Source organism: Sorex fumeus, unplaced genomic scaffold (assembly GCF_029834395.1).
Source record: "Sorex fumeus unplaced genomic scaffold, SorFum_2.1 ptg000037l, whole genome shotgun sequence".
NCBI lineage: Eukaryota > Metazoa > Chordata > Mammalia > Eulipotyphla > Soricidae > Sorex > Sorex fumeus.
The window spans coordinates 3304492-3329102 of record NW_026606094.1 but is presented as its reverse complement, the minus strand read 5'-3'; the positions used below and the strand labels follow the sequence as shown (position 1 = coordinate 3329102).

The following is a 24611-nucleotide window of genomic DNA, read 5'->3' as shown; positions in this document are numbered from 1 at the left end:
TTGATTCCACTGTTCTTCCTGCATTAACATATGCCTCAGAGACCTGGGCCCTACGCAAACAGGATGAGAACGCTATTCAGGTCTCCCAAAGAAGAATAGAAAGAGCTATGCTTGGAATATCACGTTTCACTCAAATGAGAGAAAGAATCCGGAGTTCTGACATCCGTCGACGATCAAGAATCAGGGAAGCTGTCTCATTTGCCAAGGTGTCGAAAATCAGATGGGCTGGTCACGTAATGAGATTTAAAGACGACCGCTGGACTAGAGCTGTTACCGACTGGATTCCACGGGATGTCAAAAGACCACGTGGCCGCCAACCTACCAGATGGTCAGACTTCTTCGTCAAGATCATGAACGATCGGTTTGAGGCCCTTCATGTTCCCGGAGCGAACAGATGCCATTGGGCTACACTAGCACGCTACAGGGACAAATGGAGACGTTACTGGCACCCGCTCAAGCAAATCGACGACTAACGGGAAGTTAAGTGATTATGTGATTTTTTTAACTTTGGGGGGGGTTAATTTTCATCTTCTCTTCTGACTTAAGAAGTTGGAGCCTATTATTTGTTGAAGAGTTTAGGTACATATTGAATCACTGTCCAATTTCTTAACCTCAAGGTCAATTCAACAACCAAAATTTGCTGATAGAGGAGAAAAAATATTGTGCTGTATAGAAAATTGCTTTCCATTGTAGTATAAATTTAATGAGTGCATCACCTACCAGAAATATTTGTAGATGCAGTTACAGTTATCAACACATATTTATTTATCCAGTATGTTCTGTGTGGTATGCATGATGACATAATATTAAAAATAATAAAGATAAGCTCATTTCCTCAAGAAGCTTAAAATTTCATGTGGATAAAAATCAAACCACTTCACAAATAAATGTGCAATTGATTGTTGCATAAAAATGGGTTTGCTATATACTAAGCAAGGAGACTTAACCTACCCTCAGAGGATAGAGAAGTTGGGGTTTTGTATCCTATTTCCTTAATATTACCCTTTAGCAAATAGGTAAAGGAATTACTGTAAGAATAGAATGTTTTACTGAACACCAAAAAGTCCTATATCCCATGCTATATTTGCTTAATAGTCCTTCCAAAGAGTGAGCTTTGCAAGTCATAAGAAATGAAGCAACAGTCTGACACTAAATCCACAAAATCCAACACATTTTTCAAACCAAAGCAATTTAGCTTTGGTCCTTATCCATTATTGGTGGCTTTGCAGAAGGGACTATAGAAGGTTCCATTGCTCTGCTTCTAGCATATTTCTACAGAAAAACAACATTTCATTTAAGTTGAACCTTAATAAATAAAGCAAGACAAAAAAACAGGTAACATCAGAGTTGAGAAGAGTTCTAGAGTTGAGAAGCATATACCAAACCACAAATTAACTCCTAACTTCTAAAAGCTGAAATTCCTAATAGGAGGTAGGGAACTATCAACATCAAACAAGAGTACAGCCAGTCCTACAACCCCACATTCTTTTTTCCTGTTCTCTTCTCTCTTGAGAGTTAGGAGAGTACTCTACCCTTTTGTTGATATCTATAGCTGAAAATCACTGGATGTTTTAGAATAAAAAACAGAATGAACTTAAATAGTCGTTGACAAAGAATTAAGCTTAGTTGCTTTCATAGACCCAATTTGATTTAAGTTTTGAATACATTTACTAACTCCAGAATGGTGTTTAAAGCCTAGGGGAACATAAAAAAGGCATTTCAAACTATCTTCTACCATCAAATATAAATTCTATGAACTGAAATAATGAAATTCAATTTGTAATCATAATAAATGTTCCAATTTGAATCCAAATGCCTAACTTTTTTTTTTCTCTTTAGAAATTGAGTTGGGCTGGAGCAATAGCACAGCCATAGGGCGTGTGCCTTGCACTCAGCCAACATGGCTGACCTGAGTTCGATTCCTCCATCCCTCTTGGAGAGCCTGGTAAGCTACCGAGAGTATCTCGCCCACATGGCAGAGCTCGGCAAGCTACCCATGATGTATTTGATATGCCAAACACAGTAACAACAAAGTCTCCAATGGAGATGCTACTGGGCCCGCTTGAGCAAATCGATGAATGATGGGAGGACAGTGACAGTGACAGTGACCGAAATTGAGCTCTGGATGGTCAGAAGTCTTTATTTTATTATACTTTGTGGCACTTGTCGATTTCTGTCAAGATGTCTTATAAGTAGTGCGGAAGGACTGTAATGGAATTATTTTCATATTACTCTTTAAAACACAAGAAATCCAAGTAATTCCATGCAGATAAATGATGTTCTACTTTACTTAACTTGGCTTGCCCAACACAAAGAATATATCATGATAGCAAAAGTAAAGTGTTACAATCCAGAGATCATGGTTAGCCCACAAGATAATATAAATTCCAAAATCTAATCTAATCATTCCAGTAATATTGCCATAAATTACGTGTATCAATTGGCATACCTATTAATACACATTGAGCTCTATCATGATACAAATGGAGATCGAAATGAAGGAAACGGAAATAAAAATGAAGGATATTACTTTTTCTCCTACTTTGAATTGAGATTATACTTTTTCAAAGAAAAACTTTCCTACTTCTGCATATTTTCAACTTTTCCTGTGTATATAATATTGGGCTGGAGCAATAGCACAGCAGATAGGATATTTATTTGCCTTGCATGTGGCCATCCCAGCCAACCCAGGTTTGATTCCTCCACCCCTCTTGGAGAGCCCGGCAAGCTACTGAAAGTATCTCAACCGCACAGCAAGGCCTGGCAAGCTAACCGTGACATATTCTATATGCCAAACATGGTAACAAGTCTCACAATGGAGATGTTACTGGGCCCGCTTGAGCAAATCAATGAACAATGAGAGGACAGTGCAGTGTACAGTGCAGTGTGCAGTGTGCAGTATATTATATTAAAATTTCAAAATAATTTGACCATAGGTCTAATGCAAGTTCCTATGTGTACAAATAATAATGAAAAACTTGCAATGGCTACACTAAAGGAATGAGCTACTGGAACCCACTACATATAAAAGTAGATGCTCTTTTATGTTGTTGACAGTAATCCAAGACAAGAGAAAGGAAGGAATGAATGTGAAAATCCACAGGACAAAGAGACTTCATTAATTATTGATCAGAAAGCATGAATTCATTAACACTGACAAATGCTATAGAATGAACAGTATAAAAGTCACTGAAGACATAATTTTCTTAAGAAAAATTACTTATTTTGCCCCAAGCAGTCAAAATATTTTATCCATAGTATTTATATGTGGGTATTTTTCTAAGCAATATTATCCCCTTAAATAGTTATATAGCCACCATTGCAGAGAGTAAAATAATATATAATATGGAACCAAACTTTGCCTAGTATCCTCGAGATAAAGTCATTCTCAGTGGCAATGAGTAAATATACTATAGCAGCAGGGCAGAGGGCCAAAAAATAAGAGAACACCACATTTTGGAAGGACAGAGAAATATTACTCTGGAAATATGTCTAGACAAGGTATATTCAGGAGACTTAGATGATAAAAGGTAGGCAGACTTAGACATGATCTATCTGGGCATCTCAAAAAAGAAGTTTTGAATTGGTAACCTGATTTGAGAATGGAATACATCTGAAACTCAAAGCAGAAGAGACTATATCTTGAAGAACTATATAGTTAGATAAAAAATAATAAGTGGATTACCAAAGATATGGTATTGTTATAAAGACATTTGCCTTGCAAATTGCTGACTCAGATTTAATCCCAGACACCACATACTGTCCCTCAAGCATACTAAGAGTGATCCCTGAATACAGAGATAGGAGTAAGCACTGAACAACACTGGATTTGATTCAGAACAAAACAAAAAAATTTTTAAGTAAAAATAAATTTTTGATATATACCTAAATCCTAAAGAGTGAAACTAGCAACGTTCAATAATTCTTTAGGTCAAACTTAATAATTTTATGAGCAGTTAACAAGTGCATACAGTAATTTCCTGGAGATTTATTTAAAGTTTACTCTTGGGTAATAATCATCATGTTGCTGATATTACCATGAAATCCAACAGAAGTCAAAGGGAAGAGTTCCTTGACACACAACTCTGGCCCTTGAAGAGTATCAGTGATATTTTTAAATGATAAATTTACCATGACACAGAAGTCTGTGTATCTGTGCATTATGGGGAAAAAGTTGATATGGACTAAGAAATACTGAGTTTGACCCTCTTTTGGAAAACCTTACTTAATGCTTATTGATAACAAAATAAGTGCCATCAGCATTACACCAGTATATTCATCGTCCATGACTAAACAAGTCTCTTATTCACTCTCTTCCTAACTCTCTATACATAACCATATAATATGTAACAAATTTATTAAGAATTGTAAGATCATACTCTTAGCTCCTCCTCAAAATCGTCCATCCTAAAAGGTCATTTAAACATTGAATCAAACCACTCATGAGGAAAGTACATGAGTCTTACAACAAGCGTAGGATGCTGAAGTCAAGAGCTATCTGTCAGAGATGGCAGATAGATACAAGAAGAGAAGATACAAGATGGATTTCACACCAAAATCAGAAGCAGGGACACTTTTGTCATTAGGAGTGGAGGGAGACAAAAGTCAAACAATTTTTGCATTCCACTGAATTAAAACTTCACAGCAATAATCATTTCTCCTAGTGAAACCCCACTGGGAAGTATCCAGAATGTGAGCTTGGATGATTGGAATTCTAAACCCATAGGAATGATTTGTTTTCCTGCCACTTGGATGAGCTACAATACTACTCCATTTCAGAGGTACACATACACAAAAGATAGCTTCTGTTCCATAAAAGCAGCTCAGACAAAGGCTACTCCTCAGGGTGCTGAACCCTAGGCTGGCAACTAGCCCTGTTCTCTATGCTCTAGTCTGCTGGTACTTTTCACTTCCACAGCTATCGGTCCACTTCAGACCTAAGCCCTCACTCTGACTAGGGACAAAGAGAAGATCACAGTGGAAATCCTCCTGTATGCAACTAATAAGCCTATTTAGAGTCAATGAGAAAGCCTCATTTTGCACCAATAAAAGCCTTCACGAGTTCTCCTGAATCAGTAAAACACTGAATGTTTCTGCGCATTCCCTGTCCTCATTTCACATCAGTCTGAGGAGGTGAAGCTTCAGCAAAACCTTGGACTCAATGACCTCTAAGTTTCCTTGTTGCACAAACATCCTTGGATTCTCTGCTGGCTAGTGCTATTTGAATTTTATTTGAATTATCGCATTTTCTGATGAATCCCCAAGTCCTTCTTTGACTGCAGAGCATATCCCATTTTGTTAAAAGAACTGGCATAGTTAGAAGCTTAGATATCGCTTCTCACAGAAGAGCACATTCCATCTAAAAGCTTCCATCTAACTTTGCCTGTGTTTATTCTTGAAGAGTTCTGGTGAGGAAACAAAGTAAAGTATATCTGCACTTCTAAGCAAGCTTAGAGCAAGCTTTGGTGTTTTATGAACCATGGAAAGAAATAAAAAATCATGTCAGCTATTTTTTATTTTATTTATTTCTTTTTGGCTATTGGGGGGGGTCACACCCAGAGGTGATCAGGGTTACTCCTGGTTCTGTACTCAGGAATTACTCCTGGTGGTGCTCCGGGGACCATATGGGATGCTGACAATCAAACCCTGGTTGGCCACGTGCAGGGCAAATGCCCTACCCTCTGTACTATTGCTCCAGCCCCCAGCATTTTAATTAAAAAATGTTCAGAATTTTCCCCAATGAAAATACACAATTGAAAGTGACCATGGTGATTTAAACAAAGAAACCTGTAGATGAAATATACATGGGTCAGTGGTTTATGGAGTGCAATGTAGGAGTGAAATGATATCACCTTTTAGTTACAATACTAAATCCTTTCCTAACAGTCAAACTCTAAGTCAGCAAGTGCTATGGGGAAATAGTGAAGTGGTGCATAAAGACATAAGCACCAATTCTAAAATTTCTAGCTTTCATAAAAGGTATTTACTATAATATCAATGACCACATTACAAAAATCTAAAAACATCAAAAGTGAACACTCAAACATAAATTAAGATCTAGCTAGCCTGAAATCTCACTGATAAGATGCAGCTTGAATATCTACTGATGAGACTACAAATTTTACTAGAAAAAAAAAAACAGAAACACCTCCTCTTCTTAGGTCTTATGATTTAGATGATAAACTTGCAAGCACTTCAAACAGGTTTTCACTTACGCTGCAAAGAAAAAGTGCTTAGCTAAATTACGGACTGTCTGGGTGGTACGCAGTATTCCACCACCATCTGTAAAATAGTATTTTGGTAGACTACAGTGCATGTAGTTTGAAGAAACCCAGATATTGACACTCTGGTGGAAGGATTGATGTAGAAGAACTGTAAGCATAAAATGGTTATTTCAAAATCATTGAAAACTATAATACATCAAATCAAAAATAAATTTAAAATATAAAATAGACAAAGAAATCCGGAAGCTAATATGTGTGTAAACTAGGGAACGGTGTTTAAAATACATGTTTGTGTAATTCTGAAATGTATATAGAAATGTGTCTCAGTCAGTGAAATATTGCCAAAACCCTACACATTACTTTAATTTCAATAACCAAAGTCACATTTTATCTTTACTGACATGGGAACTCAGTATTTATGAAAATTTTGGTGAATCCATCTACTATCAACAAGTTCTGTTTTACAAATATTAAACTCCTGGATAATTTTAGATTTTAGATTTTCTATATCTTCCTTGGAACGAGGCAAGTTTCTATAGTATTAAAGAAATCATTTTTACTGAGAAATCGTTTCGTTACGATTCTTCAGTTCAAAAAAGAAAATCCATGGTGCTGGAGCAATAGCACAGAGGGTAGTGCATTTGCCTTGCATGCAGCCGACCCAGGTTCCACTCCCAGCATCTCATATGGTACCCTGAGCACTGCCAGGAATAATTCCTGAGTACATGACCCAGGAGTAACCTCTGGGCATTGCTGGGTGTGACCAAAAACAAAACAAACAAACAAACAAACAATAATCCAATTCAAAATGGCTTTAAAATTGAGAAAAGTGGTATTATCTCATATCACAAGAATGGAAGGGCATTCCTGGGCTGGTTAATTCAGAAATTCAAAAATGTCAGTCATGACTGAGTTTTCTAAGACTTCATTATTGTGCTTTGCTCAGCATAATTTCCCTCCTGCAAGCACAAACCACCAATTACAGATACAATAAAAACCCAAAGAGCAAAAAGAATTTCCCACTCCTCTTCCCTTAAAGATCTCCTACCTATCTCATTGACCAAAATTGTACGACAAGTTATGCTCTCGATTTAACATTAGCAAGCAGCGTAGGACCACCCATGGCTAGACCAGTCAATCAAAACAAACTCATTTTCACAGAGTACATGCCACAACAAAATTGTTGTGCTGCCAGTCTATTAGTCTATCTCTCTTGTTATACAATAGCTACTGATCACTGGTACCCAATTTTATCCTGATGTAAACTAATTACAATGAAATCAACTCCTTAGCTGTACCAGTCACCTTCCAAACGACATATAACCACACATAACCAGTGGCGACTTCGTGGACACAGCTATAGAAATATTTTCCCATTCAATAAAAAATTATATTGGTTACTGAAGTTTAGAAGAAATAGAACTTGCTGTTGGATAGGTATGCAACATAATCTGCCACGTTCTGCATATATTAGATAATGAGCTTTATGCATTTTATCTCCTCTAATCTTCCCAGGTATTACTGCCATGTATCCATTTGGACTCTAAATTAATTACTAAGAATGAGAAAACATAAGTAGAAGAATCTTAAACACATAACTACAGGAAGAGGTTAGAACTGTTGCTGTTTGCTACCTATATTCTTTTGTGCTGACAGTATCATTTTCTCAAGACAAGTTTCTCCCCACAGTGAGAGATTGGAAAAGATGTCTACCTTGTATCTCACAGTTTCCACACATGGCTCTCCAGATACACACACACACACACACACACACACACACACACACACACACACACACACATACAGAGTTGATCTTCCATCTTTGGAGCCAGCTTTTAAAATCACTTGGAAGGATTCTGATGGTTCAGCTTGGGGCCCGCACCCAGCCTTAAAGTAGTCAGTTGTAACAGCAGAAACAGAAGGGAGAGAATCAGGGTTTTAGATCAGAGATAACATTAGGGGATTTACCCAAGGATAAAAAGGACAATTCTCAGAGGATTCAGCTCCCAGGATTCTCTCATTTAATACATTCCCTAAAGACTAAGTACAAGTTCTGACTCAGGCTCCTTGCAATTCACTCTCCACATATGTTCTGAGTCTGTCTCAGTCAGTTTCATTTATAGGCTAGTGACTCCCAACATTCTCTCTGGAGCAAGATTTCTTTTCTCAGCTACCTAATGAACTGCTTCCCAGACATTTGCAGTTGTTTATCTTACAGGTACTTTCAATTCAGTGTGACCCAAATAGAATTCATCATCTTCTCTACCCTTTCCCATATCATTTATATATTAGGAACATGCTCTTGACCAATGAATCAATTTCCCCAATTCATGAATCAAGGTGTTACGTGTGATTTGCCACTCCTTAAGATCGCAAATAATTGCCAAGTCATATATATACATATATATATACATATATATATCTTTAAAAATATCTTTTCTATTCACCCATGTCAATATTTAGTGTCATACAGCTATCACAACTGGGCATTTGGAGAAACATCTCTGAAGAAATCACAGTAATTTCTAAATCTCTCTTTCCACTCTGTCTCATTCTCCCCAGTGTTACAAAACATAATAATCTTTTAAAATGGAGATTCAATTAAATCACAGGTCTTCATAAAACCTTTCGGTATCTATTCATTGCCTTTCCAAATAGATTTGAACTCCTTGGTAAATCATTCATAAATAAATCACTCATATCATTCACCCTTTGTCTGGTTAAAATTCTTTTCTCTTCTTCCATCGATGACAACCTTGTAAAGAAAGTAAAAAAAAATTGTATTTTCATCAACATGGCCCTAACATCTAATGAAGAAGGCTTGACCGATAGGAAATAATTAGTATAAGGAACTAAATTCTTTCTTTCTTTCAACAATTTAGGGGTGGGGAGTCCACACCAGAAGTGTTCAGGTCTTACTACTGGCCCTGCTCAGGGATCACTCAGGGCTGTGCTCAGTGAACTATATGTGGTTCTTGGTGTTGAACCCAGGTTAGCTGCATACAGGACAATTGCCTATTGCCTTACCCACTCTCCAGCCCAACCCTCAACAAATACTTTAAGGGACCCATATCTGTGACAAATTCCTTATTAGGTACTGGTATGCAGTACAGAACATAGAAAAGTTTTTTGGTCTCAAGAAATTTGTATTCTATAGCACAGCGGGTAGGGCATTTGCCTTACATGCGGCCGACTCGGCAGACCCAGGTTCGATTCTTCCGCCCCTCTCATAGAGCTTGGCAAGCTATTGAGAGTATCTGGCCTGCACGGCAAAGCCTGGCAAGCTACCCATGACGTATTTGATATGCCAAACACAGTAGCAAGTGTCACAATGGAGACGTTACTGGGCCCACTCAAGCAAATTGATGAACAACAGGAGGACAGTGACAGTGACAGTGAGGAAAAAATACCAAGAATACACTAATAATTTGACATTATTAACTAGTTTTCTATCACTTTTTTATGTTGTCATTTCATGATTCTCTCACATCATTGTAGATAGTCTGAATATATAGTATTTTCCTCTCAGGAAGAACCAGTAAATTTAGTTTTAGACACAACACTATATAGACATGCTTCTTATTATCAAGAAACTAAACATTCCAGTTGAAATATGACTGATGCACCTCGAGGTCCATGCTGGGCCTATATGTGTAGTTTCTTCTATTCTCATTTCTGTAATAGCAGTGCAGTCAGAAACAGCAGTATAATTGTAACACTGCACTGCCCTCTCGTTACTCATTGATTTGTTCCAGTGGGCTCCAGTAATGTCTCCATTGTTAGACTTATTACTGTTTTTGGCATATCAAATACGCCACGGGGAGCTTGCCAGGCTCTGCAGTGCGGGAGGGATACTCTTGGTAGCTTGCCAGGCTGTCCGAGGGGAATGGAGGAATCAAACCCGGTTGGCTGCATGCAAGGCAAATGCCCTACCAGTCACTGAAAATAGATAAACTACTAAAAGGATTATTTTTGCTCTTACACAACAGTAAAAACATTTTAAAATTTGAGAATTGTTGGGGTTTTTGTTTGCTTGTTTTTCGGGTCATGCTCAGGCATGCTCAGGGTTTTCTCCTGACTCTACACTTAGGGATCACACCTGTGGAGCCTTTGAAGACCACAGGGGGCATAGGGGATTGAACCCAGTTTAGCCACATGTAAGGTAATTGCGCTACCACCTGTAGTGTCTCTTTCTATCTGGCCTCTGAAAAAGTCATTTTAGTTTAACTATTTGTAATAAATTTTTATTTCATTAAATATATTCTAGCAATTTAAAAATAGCCAATTCTTGTCAAACAAGGCATATCTATCTATACATTTATAATAGAAAGGAAGACTTGACAATCATTTTTCCAATTAACTAATTTAAGAAACATATATACATATATAATCGTAAGCATACTAATCATACTCTAAGTCCTGATGAGAAAAGTCTGACTTACTAGACATTTATAGACTAATGACTTCATTTTCTATTATCTTTTCCCCTAAAATATATTTCTTAAAAGGATTAAACAAGTTTGACAAGAGAGATTTAGCAAAAACTATAAGTAACAAAATCAGAAGACTCTTTAGGAGATTTTCCCAATTAGCTTTAGTAAACAATAGCCACATTAATTTCCTATCATTTTTACCCTAATGTATTCAAATTCTCTGTTTAGCTAAGGAGTACTTTTGTTTGTATGTCATTCTAAGAGTTTGAGATAAAGATATTTTATTTAAGTCATAGAAGAAAAGGAATTCAGCCACACTTCAAGGATTAAAAGGATTCCAAGAGAAACATTAAGAAAATAAAGTTATTTTGTAATATAATAGTGCCTGTGTCTCTTTTGTATCCTTAGTTTGGTGGGGGGAGGTTCGGGGTGGAGACAAGGATACAAAAGTTTACTAATGTAAACCATCATTAGTTTATTTCTTTGTTTTGTTGTGTTGTTTTAATAAATCAATTATTTGAATTAAGTTTAATAAGCACAGGGAGAATTTCTTCTAGTGAAACTATACTTTCATATAATTCTACCTTCTCTTCACTGGCCCAAGCCTTACTGTGGGTTTTCAAATAATTGGTTCTCAGATATGTTTAAATGACACTGTCTATATTGCCTTTTTCACTTCTAAGTCCCTCCAGTGTAATTCTCCAGAATCATGTTCATCTAGATACATAAGACTCCCAATCAATCAGGCAATTTGTCATAGTCCTACGTATGCTTCACAGAATAATATGTCTAGACACCTAAATGTTGAGTAGGTATTTCACAGTTTTAAGTTATTGAATGAAAAACTGTGAGTTTATGTGCACTTGAATTGCACTTTGATCAGAGGATACTTCCTCATGTACAATTCCATCAGTATTAATGTTTCTTGGACCAAGAGCATCAATCTAACCACCTTATGAGTCAGGGAGTTTCACACAGAGAAAATACTTAACCTTAGAGAGCCATTGGCAAAACATTCAAGCCACTGTACCAGGACAAAAAATAATGGAATGGGACAGCAAATTCAACTCTTTTAGGGAGAAAGACCTTCAGAAAAGAAAAAAAAATGAAAAAATATCCAGTATCAGATCATATTTTTTTAGTCCTACCATCATCCACAGGGAGCTATAGAACTTTATAAAATTCACTTAGGCCAGAATACATCAATTACTTTTTCTAGGAAAGACTAAAGAGTGAAAAAGCAAACTGAGTCAAAGTACCTGAGTCTTTTTAATCCTTTATGTACATTTATGACTGATGATGCAGCTTTAAGTTTTCAGAATATTTTTGGATTTTGACACGGCAAACTATGCAATCTACTTTGCAGATTTAGGAGATACAGGTGCGTCTGTGTACATGTCTTTAAATTTAGTAATTAAACTACCTACTTTCAAATTTTCTAACGAGGACGTACTTAGACATACACATTACTGTAATTTTACACTCTGCTGCTGCGGCAAAAAAAATAAACTTATTGAAAATAACATATACAACATAGGCTAGTGATTGTAAACTTGTTTGCTTTTGATAATTTAAAACCTTCTTGAAATGATCTTTAAGACACCCTGAGCTCATTAGCAATCTTTGGCACAGATGAATATCTTTCTGTCAATAATGGTCACTACTGCTTGCTCACTCTGTCAACTAAATCAAATATCCCTGTTACTAAAAGTATGACCCAGAGCCTATTGGCCATCTCTACCACTGAGAGCTAGGTCAGAAACATAGATTGCCTCCTCTCTACCCTCCAAAGTCAAAATCTGCATTTGAACCGGGTGCTCTCGTGATTTGTGTGTGTACAAAGTTTCAGGAGAGCTGTTATACATTACACTGCTTCAAAATAGATGAATTTTTCTATAAGGAAATGAATAAATGAGCAAGCTAACTGTAATTTAGCAAAGTAAATTGCTATAATTCAGTGACACAGGACTCAGAGTTATAGAAACTTATAGCTGATAGTTTCTCCTTTTCTTTTTAATATAGTCATGAGTCTACTTTTATAAGTGGCAGGGAGCCAAGAAGCTGAATGAAACAGTTTATTCTGTTCAAGACCCACTAGCAAACACTATATATATCACTGAAAATCAATATGAAGAAGATTAAAATATTTACTATTTTCTATAGGATTAAGTAGCAGCCAATATTTTATTTTTGTTTTACTTTATAGTTGGTGGTTTTACAAATTTCATAATGCATTGCAGTCATACATAAAAAATCGTAAAAAAAGTAGAAAAAGTTCTTTTCAACTGTCTGGCAAAATTCTGAAATGAATAAATTTTAAAAATAAATAAATCACAGTTATAAAAGTCAAGGACAAACTCAAACACAAATAGGCCAAGATCTAATTGCAACTCTGAGATTCATTGCATGATTTTTTTCCCCAACAATTCATTTAACTTTGGGGGGGTTCCAGTTTCTTCATCTAGAAATGAGAGAACAGTACTTATTTTATGTTCCAGCTCTAAAATTCTCCCATCTAGTATGTCTGAAATCAATGCCACTTTTGTCGTCTCATATGCATCTATTGAAATTCAATAGGGAATCTCAGAAGTGGCATAAATAGGTCATCCTGGTATTCCTGCTCTTTTGCTTGCTGAGATTAGAAACCTGGACATCTGGACCCCTCTCGTGCTAACAGAAACAGAATTTTGTGTAAATCCATTCCCCTTTGCTACCTAATTCACTCACTTGGGCTCCACATGGACTTGAGCACTTGAACTTCCCAAAGTAAATGCAGAACTGTTGAGTGGTAGTTACACCTGAGAAGACACCTTGTTATTTGACCACTAGCAAAGAACCTGACAGGCCTTTCAGGGAGCTAATTATTGAACCTGCTATTTGGTTCACTGACAGCATTGCTTGTTTGTGGGAAGAAACATATTGGTGCATTGCTTTTTCCATTACCACTATTTCTATCTTCATAAATAAGAATCAATAGGCCATTGCAAGTAGCATATGCACATCGCCGCTTAGCATCTGAATGTCAACTTTTTGCAGGCTAAGCAGCAGTGCCTACACCCTTAGGATGAGGATTAAAGCCCGACAGATGAGGAAAGCAGATGAAATTCAGTAAGATCATGTGCATGTCTGTGCAAACAAGTGGAAGACAGGGAATGTCCCTGCTTTGTCTCTCTGTCCTCAGGGTGTCTAACACAAGGTGGCCTTTCCCAAATGCACCAACAGGCGGAAAAAGGAAGCGTGAGTGAGGGAGTGGAGGGAGTCAAAAAAGGTTTTAAGATACTCTATAGAACAGAATGAATTTATTGGTTTGGTTAAGGGGTGTTGTTTAGGAAAGGGCAGGATTATTTATAAGGCACAGGGGGGAAAGAAGGGCCAAGACACAGAGTGAGCCAAGATGAGTAGTTTCCTGCAAAGCTCACTAAGGAAGACAAGAAATCAGAATGACAACTATTTAGAAAGGCCAAGGAGACTGGTACAGAAAGACTCTCTGTGGGCAGTGAACGTCTTGCTGAGCTACATAGCAACAACTCTGAGACAATTTAAATTTTTTTTCTTTTTCAGAAAAAGGACTGATCAGGAAAACACACACACACACACACACACACACACACACACACACACACACACACGAAGAAACCAAAAATTGAGGTGGTAACGAGGAGCAGAGGCAGGCAGCGGTCTGACTGGGGAAATCGGTGAGTGAAAATGTGTAAAGAGAGAAGATATAGACCCACAATTCTCCCAGGATTGTGTGGGTGTCTGGGTGGTTGGGGAGTGGAGAGGCATCAAGACTGGGAGAAGAATGGGGGCTACAGAGGTTAGAGGGCTGTCTATAAAATAACGCCCATCACCAGTCACCACGGATGGCAAACCACAAAGGATTTTCTTTTCTTTTTTTTCTTCAGGAGAAAGACAAAGGGAATTTTAAGTAGGATTAAGTAGTAGTAGCTTTCAGAACTCAGCAGCTCTCAGAAGCAATAATAACTACATAAATAGCTAAGTGGATGGTAGGAATTACCTCATTTTGGAATGTGGCCAGTGTATCAAAGTTAACAATAACATCACATCTTTTTGAAAGCTTTCCTGAGATTCTAGGGGGAGAAATCATCTCAGAAAACGGTTTGCACCGAATTAATTTTAGGAAAAGAATGTTCCTCACTGCTTGAAGACTCTCCATCTCCTGAAAATGGATAAGACAGAAGCTCTACCCTGCTGGGAAGCAGTCTCTTATCCATGTAAATACATTGGCAATATTGCCCCCAACGGAAGTAAATAATTGCCTTCACAGATTACCATAGCCTCATGTAAAATTTTACTCAAAGCATAACACACAAATGATATTCTGAATGCAACAAAAAGAATAGTGCAGCTATAGTTTGCACTGAGGGTTCTAACTTTTTGATGAACTGTGGATGATTAAAACCTGAGCAGAATTTTGAAACATGCCACACGTATATACGTTTAGGCTGAATTAGCTTAAGTTGAATATATTGGAACTATAAATAATTTTCAAACCTCCTCTGCAGATGGATATTCTTCACTTTTTTCCTTTTAAGTACAATTTGTACATTTAAGTACATTTCCTTTTAAGTACTAATGTGCTAGATCATCTTCTTTTCTAAAACAAAGGTGAAAATTGGTTGCTAACGGTAATTCAGAAAACAAATATCTTTTTTCCCATCTGGAAATACTCTGTTACTTTTCCTTAAATTTTTATCTTAATTTAGACATTATACTGTTATCTTTTTACCCACAAACAAGTTATTTCAGTAGCACCCTCAATGAAATTTGCATGAAAATCTGTTTACTGACCTTGTTCCCTGAAGGATACATTTGCCCTAGCACTTGGAGAACATACCGTTTTCATTGGTCTAGAAATAGCTCTAATTGGACAGATTGTTACAATTTTAGCAACACCCAAACACATCAAAGAATCTTCAGCAGACAGCCAACCAATCTGGATCCAACCCCAACCCAATTTCCACATTTGTGCCTGAAATAAATATTCAATACACATCATCTACAGATATTAAAAGAGTTTCTACATATATGAACACTTTTGGAAAATAGGAGTCTGACAGAAATTACTAAAAAAAATAAACTAGGTGACCAGCTAATGGCTTATTTTCTACCAATTTCATTATATTCTGTGCTATATATCAAGGACTATGAAGTAATGTGTTTTCTAGTTAGCTAATCAGTCATAATTCAAAATTACACATGAATGAAAGATGGTACTTCATACTCTTCTCTCAAATCCTTCTCTGAACATTATACTCCTCATTTCCATGATTCTCACATGCATTCTCTTCTGCAATCAGCTGGATCCCTGCACTTCAGCGTTCTGCCCTAGTCCTGTGCCCTCCTGACCCACCTTTACCTACAGTCTGGATGCCCTTTGTCAAAGTGCTCTTGTTACCCAACATCCTCCCTCTGAGAAGCTTTGAGTTGAACAACTTGTTCAGTCACATAACTACTGACCTTTGGTAATAGTTATTTCAATTTAAATTTCAGTTAAGGGATTTTTCTCCACACCTCCCCTTCTATAGGTATTTGCATACAACTTTATCTTTCAAAGAAACATTATTTAAATGTAATTATCAATCATTTTATTTTCACTTGGTTCCCTGAAGTTTCCACTTATTCCCTTTTTATTCCTTTAAGTTTCTAACAAGACCTGCCTCTGGAATTAATTTATTTCTCCGGGCATCTGTTCTAAAGTCCCCTAGATACCATGTTTGTCTGAAAAATGCTTAAGAGAGCTCTTCTTCCATCTTTGGTTTTGCTCTTTGCCAAGGTTCTTTTTTTTTCTTGCTTTGTTTTGGGGCCACACCCAGTGATGCTCAGAAGTTCCTCTTGGCTCTGCACTCAGGAATCACTCCTGGTGGTGCTTGTGGGACCATATGGGATGCCGGGATTGAACCTCAATCCTCTGCATTCAACCAAGGCAAAGGCCCTACCCGCCATACTATTATTCTGGCCCTTTCCCACGCATCTTGAAGAAACATTCTGTCCTCCACTTCCTCCATCCAAACTCTTCCTGAAGCCCCGACTACTCGAATTTCTCAACAATGCTTCTTTTGGGTGGGGGTTGCACACTTGGCAGTATTTAGGGACTACTCCTGATACATTCTGAGGGACCTGATAGTGACCCGGGGCTCCTGCATGCACATGTGAAGCATGAACTTCAATCTACTGAATTTATTCCAGGCTCCATCTCTCAGACTTCTAATCCTGGACCCACAAATCTCTGCAACACTAAAACTGCAAGTATTTATCTCCTCTCTTGGGGACTTAAAACATCATTCTGCCAGATCCACCATGCACCCTTTCCTTTCCTGGTTCCTTCCCTAAAGTCTTCATTTGTCAGTCCTCAACTCTGCGCATTTTCCTAGAACAGTTATATCTATGCTCTTGTCCCTAACTTCCAGCTTTCACTCTCTCTGCCACATTCACATCTGTATTTTTAGAGCTGAGCTCACACTAGGGTCCTAGACCTTCTGCTGCCACCTGCTGGCCAGTTCCATAGGGTTCGCAAAGCAAATCGTAAGAACTCGACCTTTCATTCTTTCCTCTAACCACATTACTGGTTTCCTAGTTTCCTAGAACTCATTGACATATATTAAACAGAATTTCCATCACTTATAACTCCAGTGTTTTTCACTCACCATGTACTGTGCATACTCACATCTGTGTGTTCAACTCCTCTCAGCTTAGCTAGTCTAATGCCCTCTTGATTGACCTTGCTCCTTTTTTCTCCCCTAATTTTCAATCCTCCTTACACTTTTGCCAGGATATTGATGGGAAGGTACCCAAGCAATAAATACCCTGGCTTAAACACTTCAAGCATTTCTAACCTATGAGTGAGATAAATTCTATTTTCTCTTCAAGTCTAGATAATTAAGAACTTGAATAGAAGCCTTTGTATGTATAATCTGCCCCTGACAGTCCCCCACCACCCACCAAACTCCCTACAACCCCCGACACCCCTTTTATCTAATCAGCTACCTCTCCTTCTCACTCAATGTCCTTGCATTCTCTCCAGCCTCCCTATACGTTGGACAAAACAGGATTGACTTGAATCCTGGAATTGGATGCCATCGTGTCTTCACATGGCTGCCCACTTCCTGCCATCACATCTCAGCTCCTTTGCGAAACTTCTTTGACTCAATCCCCCAATTTCTGTTCTCCTTTTCCCAGCAATACCTGGTCACTCTTTTGTCTTTATTCCTTGTATTTCTCCTAAGCACATGTCAGCACCTGTCAACACCTACAGTCTCTGTTCCTGTAGATGTTGACAGAATTGGCATTTGTCTCCTTCTGGACCTAGGACTTGTCTCTCTTCACTCACTGCAGACCCTGGACAGTGCCAGGCCCACAGGAAGCCTGAGGCAGATATCTCTACAATGTGGCTCCAAGGACTCATGCTCATCTTTCCTCTGTTTATGTGCCTGTTCTAGGATTATAATATCACAGTTTTATTTGAACAGCTATTTCAAATTTTGTAGATTTTAGCAATGAATATTTATGCATCTTTATTTAAGTGATCCTATTATTCTAAGGATATTTTTTATGATGCTAGGACAATTTACTTTAAATGAAATTCCCATAAGTTAGTTTCTACTATACACAAATGACTAAAAAAATTGATGCTTGCAACTGACCTTCTACCTATGACCTTGGTAAATGTACTACTTGTTTAATTTTTTAAATCTATAGTTTTTTTGTACAAAATTATGTTGTTCATAAATACAATTTTATCCATATATTAAAATTGCAAATTTAACATGACAAATATTTTAATCACAATTTTTATAATGCATCAAAAATCACAGTTACTAAGCAATATAGGCTATATGGAGATTTATATTATAAAGGACATGGATTGAAAGTATTGTAAGACACTGTCATAGCAATTTATTATGATCCATCATCCTGACTACATTTTGAGCTCTGGAGAGCAATATAATGTCTTGCTTATTTGTCTATCCTACCAAATCTAATAAAACGCTTGCCCCAGAGTAGACACTCTAAAAAATGTTTTTAATAGAATTGAAAACTCATTGTCAGGTACATAGAATAAATACACTGTAAGAACCAATGGGGGACCTTAAATTTGTTGGATGACAATTATATGCTTAACCTATTTTTTTTAAAAAAAAACTATATCAAGATAAACCAGAGAGCAGAATACACCTTCATAATTATTCATATAGAGAACAGAAAATACCATTATCATTATTCGTATACAAATGCTTTATTTTTCAGGTAATTATAAAACAAATATACCAGGGAAAATATGAATATGGTTACCTGTACACTTCTTTATGTGACTATTTCTTTTTCCATGTGATCCTAACTTGCATCCAAAATTTTCTTCCCAAAATTCTGCAAACCAGACATTTCTTCGATTATTGGCAAGAGTTCGGCTTCTAAAGTATCGATCAAACCCTATTTTAAAGAAGAGAGATCTGGTTTTAATATTCTTTAAAAATCAAAACCAAATATTTTGGTGATTCTACATCAATATTATGTTACAATACTGCATGAAGAAGAAAACAAAGCATACAAACACAGTAGCACCCAGTTATCCAGAGTAAGGCTTCCCTCACTCCAAAAGTCCTAGGAAATAAATGGACAATCTTTCTACTCCCACATTCCACTAGTAGGTAACTGACATTAGGACTGAGAATAAAAGGAAAACCTGTGTCGACATCATCCTCATAAGTGCTACTCATCTCTGCATCCCCTTGTATCAGCCATCAGTGACCTCATGCTCAATATTTAAAACCAGCTCAAAACTTTCTCATTCTTGACTCTTCTTTTCCTAGCAGAAATTAAGGTTTCTATGCTTTTACCTGCTTCAAAATTTATCTGTACAATATGCTTCACTTTCAGCTAATTTAATAAACTAATCAGTACTAATTTAATCTTCAGGAATCACGAGGAATGGGATAGAGTCAGCCTATTCAAGGAACTACTTTGAAGGAAGAGCTCTTTTATAAAGAGTGCTATTCCAAAGTATAACAATAGGGGTGGGAATTGTAGCCATTTTCAATACTTTAGGAAAAGACACTGGGAAGACAGACTGCCTCTCAGAGCTGCTCTACATATGTCCTGCTTTCTTCATTTACCCACCAGGTCAGTCCAGTATCATATCTTCATTTTCTATTAACCGACCACTCATCCTTTTTACAGTTATATAATGATCATATATATGCCCATGGAATTATATAAACACACAGGGCAACTGCTAACATCACAGAACTACCCAAGATCGAAAACAGTTCTCCTTCTTAATAAAAGCCAAATATGTACACTTTTTTGAAAAAAAAATAAAAGGGTAAGTTAAATGACAACTGACTTGGCAATTCTTCCCTTGGAGCTAAGAATTCTGTATTAGTCATCAATAATGTATGCTTTCCACCATACACTGATATTGTCTTTTTGTCTTCTTGTTTTTAAGTTTTGATTATTGGAATGGAAAAAAAAGGTCTTTCTTGTGTGTCCTTACCGTCAATTGATGCTCTTTTGGGCAAAATTGTCACAGCCCCTTCTGCAATCTCCTCCTGTTGATAAACAGGTGCTATTTTGGATCCCCAACTATCAGAGCCAATCCAGAGAAAATGGCCACTTTGGTTTAATTTTTTTGCTGCCTCCAATATCCTCCTATACAGATCAAAAGGAAAAAAAATATCCCATTTATCAAGAAACCCTATGCTTAAGAATATTACAAAATTTGTTATATCATGCTATATACCACGATAGGTCTCTGTTCAATAATTAGTCATTTATTCTATGAATTCCTAAAGGAAATATACTTGACACCAGCACCTAGTAATAATTTTTCTCCTTCACTTCACTTGAATTATTATGCTCATTCTTATTTTTCTCATTTCCTTCAGATACCAGGTTTTACTTTGTAGAAATCTTAGAATTATGAATTAGAAGCTGTTGTGTCATTATACAACATAAGGTAGCATGCAGTTGCATGAAAATGTTCTAATTCTGGTAAAATATCACAAGATTTTATATTCAACCTAAAATATGTTAAGAAGAGAGGCCACACATTTGATCCTACATAAAAGAAGGAATCAGCACCTGATGTCATCTTCGTTGGCAAACATAATCACTGCTCGAGCATTAGGTGTTTCTAGTAGGCGTTTAATAATTTTTTCAAATTCTCCAGGTCTCGGTTCACGTGGGATTTTCTGAGACTGAGCAATGCAAACGCCACCTATTTTTTTAAAAAAAAAACAGAAAGTGACTCAGAAAAGGCGTTTTTTTAATTATCAAACTTAATGAGGTCAGCTACTTTTCCAAAGCACATGATTTAGTGTGAGATATTGCTTCATAAAACATTCTTCATTCTCACCTAATCAAAGTAATATTTATTCACCTTATTAAATATGTATCAAATGAGTTGCATTTAAATATTATTTCTATGCATGCCTCTTAAAAATTGTAAAATGAGAGTGGAGAGTAGAAGGAAGAGTGGCTACTATTGTTTGCTTAACCAAAGTCAAAGCATAGTTACCTGGATTAATAAAAATCTGAATATATCTCATGTGAGAGACTATCTATTATGTAGTGAGGTATGTCCCAAGATTTATTATAAACCTCCTTCAAAGATGCTTTGATTTTACAGATCATATTGTTGCCATAAGATTTTAAGTATTAGCATCATGATATATTATGAAACAAAAGATCATCAAGACTGAAACACAAGCAAATACAAAGATGCAAAACCTCAGTTGACCTCAATCTTCACCATAAAAATAAAAATGGTGAGAAGAAAAGTGCCTGTCACAGACATCATGGGGGGGGGGGGACTGGAGACATTGGTAATGGGAAATGTACACTGGTAAAGGGACAGGTGTTGGAACATTTGTGATTGAAACCCAATTATGAACAATTTTTAATACAAAAAAGGGAAAAAGAATGACAGAAATCCCATGTCACTCATCAAAACAATAGAGAACTCTTCTTCGGATCACGCTTTCTCTTAAGGCAAGAGAGCCCAACAAGAAAAGACATTTAGCCTATGAACACTGTATTTCTTGAAAGATAAAATGGATGAGAATCACTGATGTGGAAGCCAGCCTGGAATGGAAAAAACAATGGGATGGGCCAAGAATCTACACTAGAATTGAAAAAGGGAAATGATGATTAAAAGGCAATGCTATCAGTGCTGGGGAGGTAAAATAAAAAGATTTTATTATTTCTCTGTTAACTTAGCACAGTGAGTTTTGTAACATTTGTCCAGCTTTACTGAAGTGTGATTAACATAAAAGCATTGTCTATTTTCAAGATATGCTGATTTGATTGAAGTAGTGGGAAATGGCAAATCATGACTTCAAGACGATGGCCTTTGTGACAATTTGGGTGATGCCTCCTTTAAAAAGAACGTAGCCAAAAGTATATGGAGGAACTAATGATTTTGATTCTCTGTCTTCAATCCATCCACGGTACGTTGAACTGAAAAAAGTGGGTCTGAAGCCAAAAAGGAGAAATGTAATTACAATTTTGTCAGGTGCCGATATTGTAGGTAGTTGAAGTGAAGAAATCACTCAGAGAGAATATTTATTTATTTATTTGCAAGTTGACACATTTCTTTCCATTGATCTAACACAACAAAATTTGACCTTGTAATTTTTGTTACTGTAGTTCAGTTTTTATTCTTAGAGTTTAGGTTTCCGATAGTGTTAATATTCCTTGTTTTAATATACACAGTTACTGCACCCCAGAACTACCAAAGGGCCCCAGAACTTCCACCACTGTCCTTATATTACTTCTAGTTCATCTCCTCATTCCTACCCTACCTCATTAATCCTAGCTTTTGCTTGGTATTTTCAGTTGTGTAATCCAAGGACAAGTTTTGTTATCATGTGACACTATTTCCTTTTTTGTTTGTTTCTCAAAGAGAATATTTTTCATTTTATTTATTTTTTATTGAATCACCAAGAGATACTCAATTACAAAGTTGTTCATGATTGGGTTTCAGTCATCCAATACTCCAACTCTCAACTCTTCACTAGTATAAGTTTTCTACCACCCATGTCCCCACTTTTCTTCCCACCACCCCACCTCACCTGACAGTCAGCCTTGACTTGACAGCAGACACTTCTGTCTCTCTCTCCCTCCCTCCCTTTATCTCTTCCTCCCTCCTTCTTTCTCATCCTTCCTCCCTCTTTCTCTCTCCCTCCTTCTCTCTTCTTCTTTCCCTCTCCCCCCTCTCTCTCTCTTTCTGTCATTTGCACTCTCTCTCTCCCTCCCTCCAGATATAATATTTTAAGCAACAATGAAAAAGGAAATGGTCAACAATGAAACTGAAAAATCACCAGCTATGAAAAGAGAGCTAGGGAACAAAACTAGAAAAGAGTTATCACATATGTTGAGGAGAAAAGTTTGGAAACAAAGTCTAGTGATAAACTGGGCTATGCATGATGTTTTTAAATATCAAGCAAGGGGGTCATTGAGGTAACTCAATGGGCCGGATCACAAGTATTGCACTTAAGAGACCAGGATTCTATTGCTGTCACCACATGTTTCCTGGAGCCACCACAGGAATTATTCCCTAAGAAACAAGTGAGATTAACAATAAACTATGGGTGGAAACATGGGATAACTGTATAAATTCAAGTCTGTTGTTTATAAATTCAGAAGTGGTTATTTCAAAATATGACCACCATTTTAATCAAAATGTTTATATTGTTTAAGCATCCTATTGAAGACAGTTCATATCTTAAGTATCATTTTGAGATTACTATCAACGCAATAGCCAGAATTACAAAGGCTGGAAAAAAACCTAAGCTCTCTCAGATGACCAAACCCGACAGAATTTAGACAGTGATTTCATCTAAATTCACAGATATTCATTCATGAAGGACCCATTTTAAACTTCTATTTCTAAAAAGCTGAGTTGGGTTTGATTTTATAGTTTGATCATATTTTGATTCCTTTACCTCACCTTCTACTTTTTTTATGGTCAGGTTATGTTTTTCTAGAAAGAAGAACTGCACAATTACTTCACTTCAACTGAACACACACTTCCCAGAAAACTGCTTAATATAGCATTTTTCTCTTGGATACCATACAATTATTTTGATATTGTACAGTGGATTGCTTCTGAGGTGATTGGAGTTAGAAGACAGTATTCTTTTCTTCAGTCTCAAATTCATTCACTTTCTACCTTCACATCAGTCAAGAACTCAGACAGCTAATCCACTCATTAGGTACTTCTGCCCTACCACGCTTTAGAAACCACAGACCTCTAGAAATTGTCTGTCCTCAGTGATCTTATGACATAACAAATAGAAAGATACACATATAAGAAAATCTGGACAAGTGAGGCTGGAAAGATAATACAGGTAAGGTGCATTGCCTTGCATGCAGCTAACCCAGGTTTGATCTCCACATCAATTCTTACGGTCTCCTGAGCACATATAGGAGTGATTTCTGAGTGCACAACCAGGAGTAAACCCTGAACACTGCCAGGGGTGACCCCAAACTTAAAAAACAAAAAAGAAAATCTGAACCAGAATATAAAATTGTTTCACAGTGAATGATAATCACGTACACTAAAATCACATACACTAAGGAACAAGTTACCCACCAAAACTAGTTATGACTTCATAAACAGAGTCTATATAAATAATTAGAAGTTGGTTTAAAATACAGTGAAATTCAGTCAAAGAGAATAATCAAACATATGTTTTCCTCAAACACTAATTATTTATGATTTTAGTTTTAAAATACATTCTCTGACTCAACTTATATTTCTGGGTGGATGGAATAAAAAGGAGTTTCTTTCCATCAGATAAAAATTATATTTTATTGCATTTCTTACCATATCTCACTCAAATAGTATTGGTTGTGTACAATTTATTAGCTTTCCTATTCTGCAGGTTTATTTAGTTCTGTAAGGAATAATTTTTTTAACCTTACCACTTGG

General features: G+C 36.7%; 1 protein-coding gene across 4 annotated transcripts in view; it reads right to left on the bottom strand.

Moving 5' to 3' along the window:
• The window catches only part of GRM8 (glutamate metabotropic receptor 8), a 944681-nt gene that overhangs the window by 482305 nt on the left and 437765 nt on the right, over positions 1-24611 (bottom strand). For all 4 annotated transcript variants that reach the window (XM_056118374.1, XM_056118373.1, XM_056118372.1 and 1 more), the window contains exons 4-6: positions 20759-20894; positions 20172-20326; positions 18971-19108 (exon numbers count right to left, since the gene is read on the bottom strand). In XM_056118374.1, coding sequence (XP_055974349.1) covers positions 18971-19108; positions 20172-20326; positions 20759-20894 — 429 coding nt within the window. The remainder of the gene's footprint in view (positions 1-18970; positions 19109-20171; positions 20327-20758; positions 20895-24611) is intronic.